The sequence below is a fragment of the Coregonus lavaretus genome (assembly GCF_964263955.1).
Source record: "Coregonus lavaretus genome assembly, contig: HAP1_SCAFFOLD_9907, whole genome shotgun sequence".
In the NCBI taxonomy this organism is placed as follows: domain Eukaryota; kingdom Metazoa; phylum Chordata; class Actinopteri; order Salmoniformes; family Salmonidae; genus Coregonus; species Coregonus lavaretus.
This window is the reverse complement of record NW_028166562.1, coordinates 8,445-11,842: the sequence shown is the minus strand read 5'-3', so window position 1 is coordinate 11,842 and position 3,398 is coordinate 8,445. Positions and strand designations below refer to the sequence as shown.

Below are 3,398 nucleotides of genomic sequence, written 5' to 3'. Positions count from 1 at the left end.
ACAACAAAACATTTGTCACCGTCCCAATACTTTTGGAGCTCACTGTTTGATCATATCTACCCCCTGCACACCCATATCTACACGCCCCCCCCCCCCCCCCCCCCCCTCTCTCTCTCTCTCTCTCTCTCTCTCTCTCTCTCTCTCACCTGTTCCTCTCTGCTGTTTATTATCACCAGGTCTGCTCCTCTGTTTACACAGTACTGTCTACTCTCCCCCAGGTTTTCTCCTCAGTAGAGAGGAAGTAACAACTGCAGTCAAACTTCCTCCATCCATCAAAACAACAGGGTTTCTCTGTTTGATGACACAACACAACACTGATACAATATGATACAAAACAATAAACATCACATTTTATTTTCCATGATTCACTGGACTAGATCTCAATTAACAAATTGACTTAATAATAAAGGAAAATATGATAACCAGCTCACTGACCACAAATCAAATTCTGAAGCCTGTCTCTCTCTTTAGTCAGGGTGTTGTTTCTGGTCTGTAGCTGGTCTCTCTCTTCAGCAAGGTTGTTGTATCTGGTCTGTAGCTGGTCTCTCTCTACAGTCAGGTTGTTGTATCTGGTATGTAGCTGGTCTCTCTCTGCATCTGAATTGGTTTTATAAAGAGAAAAATGCTTCTCTTCAGTCTTTGATGCATCTGTTATCTGGAAAGGATTGATACATAATAGTGCATTCGGAAAGTATTTAGACTCCTTCACTATTTTAGAAATCTACACACAATATCCCATAATGAAAAAGCAGTTTTTGCTTTTTTATAAATTTTAGCATATTTATAAAAAATCTAAAACGGAAATATCACATTTACATAAGGGTTGTTGTTCTGTTGGAAGGTGAACCTTCACCCCAGTCTGAGGTCCTGAGCACTCTCTGGAGCAGGTTTTTTCATCAATGATCTCTCGGTACTTTTCTCCGTTCATCTTTCCCTCGATCCTGACTAGTCTCCCAGTCCCTGTTGCTGAAAAACATCCCCACAGCATGATGCTGCCACCACCATGCTTCACCGTTGGGATGGTGCCTGGTATCCTCCAGACGTGACACTTGGCATTCAGGTCAAGGAGTTCAATCTTGGTTTCATCAGACCAGAGAGTCTTGTTTCTCATGATCTGAGCATCCTTTAGGTGCCTTTTGGCAAACTCCAAGCGGGCTGTCATGTGCCTTTTACTGTGGAGTGGCTTCCGTCTGGCCACTCTACCATAAAGGCCTGGTTGGTGGAGTGCTGCAGAGAAGGTTGTCCTTCAGGAAGGTTATCCCATCTCCACAGAGGAACTCTGGAGTTCTGTCAGAGTGACCATCGGGTTCTTGGTCACCTCCATGACCAAGGCCCTTCTCCCCCTATTGCTAAGTTTGGACGGGCTGCCAGCTCTAGGAAGAGTCTTGGTGGTTCCAAACTTCTTCCATTTAAGAATGATGGAGGCCACTTTGTTCTTGGGGACCTTCAATGCTGTAGAAATCTTTTTGGTACACTTCCCCAGATCTTTGCCTCGACACAATCCTGTCTCGGAGCTCAGTGGACAATTCCTTCGACCTCAAGGAACTTAGTTACACAGATAACAACACTCCCCACTGGTTGAAATAACGTTGTTTCGACATCATTTCAATGAAATGATATTGAACCAACGTGGAATAGACATTGAATTGACATCTGTACCCAGTGGGTTATCTGCATTTGGGAACTTGTTGTGAAAGTCTGATATAGTGTAATGATTAGAAAACAATACACTCACAGACTAGTCTCAGGGAGATGTTGAGAGTGACTTGTAGAACACACAGCATCCCAAAGCTCACAGCACCCATCCTGTAGAGTCTTCTCCCTGAATCCTCAGGTCCTGAGGAGATACACACTGATGTGAGAACACACATACACTCACGTATTCAAGCAAGCAAGCAACCACGTACACACACATACCCCCACACACGCAAGCACACACAAACGGGCACACACTTGAGGGTGTGACATAATCAGCAATGAGAGGACTGTTTCTCACAGCTGCTTTAGAGGAAGTTACTGTATCAGTATAACATGTTAGAAGCACGTCATTACATTAAAGGGTGAATCTGCAGTTGCTACATAAATATTTTATATATACCCATAGATTCTTAATTATTATAATTTATAAATGCCTCATGAGCTTAGTTCAACTGTCATGAAAAAGCTGATGTTTTTTTTTTTACTCCATTGTAATTGTAAACAAACACTGTGTAGCCTCAAAACATGTTTAAAACAACCATTTTGAACTAATGGATGGTCAGTCCCACTCTTGGCATTCACTCAACCAGCATCATGACATAGTCACCTGGAATGCATTTCAATTAACAAGTGTGCCTTCTTAAAAGTTAATTTGTGGAATTTCTTTCCTTCTTAATGCGTTTGAGCCAATCAGTTTTGTTGTGACAAGGTCCCAAAAGGTGGAGAAAGAATATCTTGTACATGAAAACAAAGAGCCCTTCAAAAATTAACTTTTAAGAAGGCACACCTGTTAATTGAAATGCATTCCAGGTGACTACCTCATGAAGCTGGTTGAGAGAATGCCAAGCGTTTGCAAAGTTGTCATCAAGGCAAAGGGTGGCTATTTGAAGAACCTCAAATATAACATATATTTTGATTTGTTTAACACTTTTTTGGATACTACATGATTCCATATGTGTTATTTAATAGTTTTGATGTCTTAACTTTTATTCTACAATGTAAAAAATTGTAAAATAAAGAAAAACCCTTGAATTAGTAGGTGTGTCTAAACTTTCGACTGGTACTGTACATATTTTTAAAGGTAAAATCCTATTTAAAAAATGTTTCCACTAAGACTTGCTATCAGCATTTTTCAGTTCTTTTGTGTCAAGTGGTTGTGTTAGTCTTTGTCAATGTGTGTGTGTGTGATATAGTTGTTACCTGAGCGATGGGTCTCAGTCTTCACTCTCCTCGTTGCTCTGTTCTCATTTTCTTCAGTTACCTGGTTGTTGATGTAGACATCCATCTGAACTGACTGTATGATTACCTTTCTAACTGACTCCTAATGGTAATATCTACTGTATGATTACCTTTCTAACTGACTCCTAATGGTAATATCTACTGTATGATTACCTTTCTAACTGACTCCTAATGGTAATATCTACTGTATGATTACCTTTCTAACTGACTCCTCATGGTAATATCTACTGTATGATTCTAACTGTACTGACAAGTAGTTAAGTAGTTGGTCTGATGTGCTTCTCCACCAGGTACCTCTCTGATCTTTGTCTGTGGTGCACTACAGTTGATAGAATGTGTCCAATCAACATCAAGCAGGAAGTTATACTTTGCAAGCCCTGTTTGTGGCATCTTTCATAAGGAATTCACATAATGGCTTGTACTCTGTGGCCAGCCACCGATGGCCATATAGGGTAATTTCA

General features: G+C 40.6%; 1 protein-coding gene across 1 annotated transcript; it reads right to left on the bottom strand.

The window, feature by feature from the left end:
* Positions 1-208: 208 nt before the first annotated feature.
* On the bottom strand, positions 209-3,034 carry LOC311114547 (uncharacterized protein; the record flags this gene model as incomplete). The annotated part of the gene is made up of 4 exons (XM_084189790.1): positions 2,899-3,034; positions 1,736-1,837; positions 436-597; positions 209-291 (listed from the first exon to the last, which is right to left on the bottom strand). Coding segments are annotated over exons 1-4 (432 nt in total), but the record flags the coding sequence as incomplete, so codon positions are not given.
* Positions 3,035-3,398: the final 364 nt, after the last annotated feature.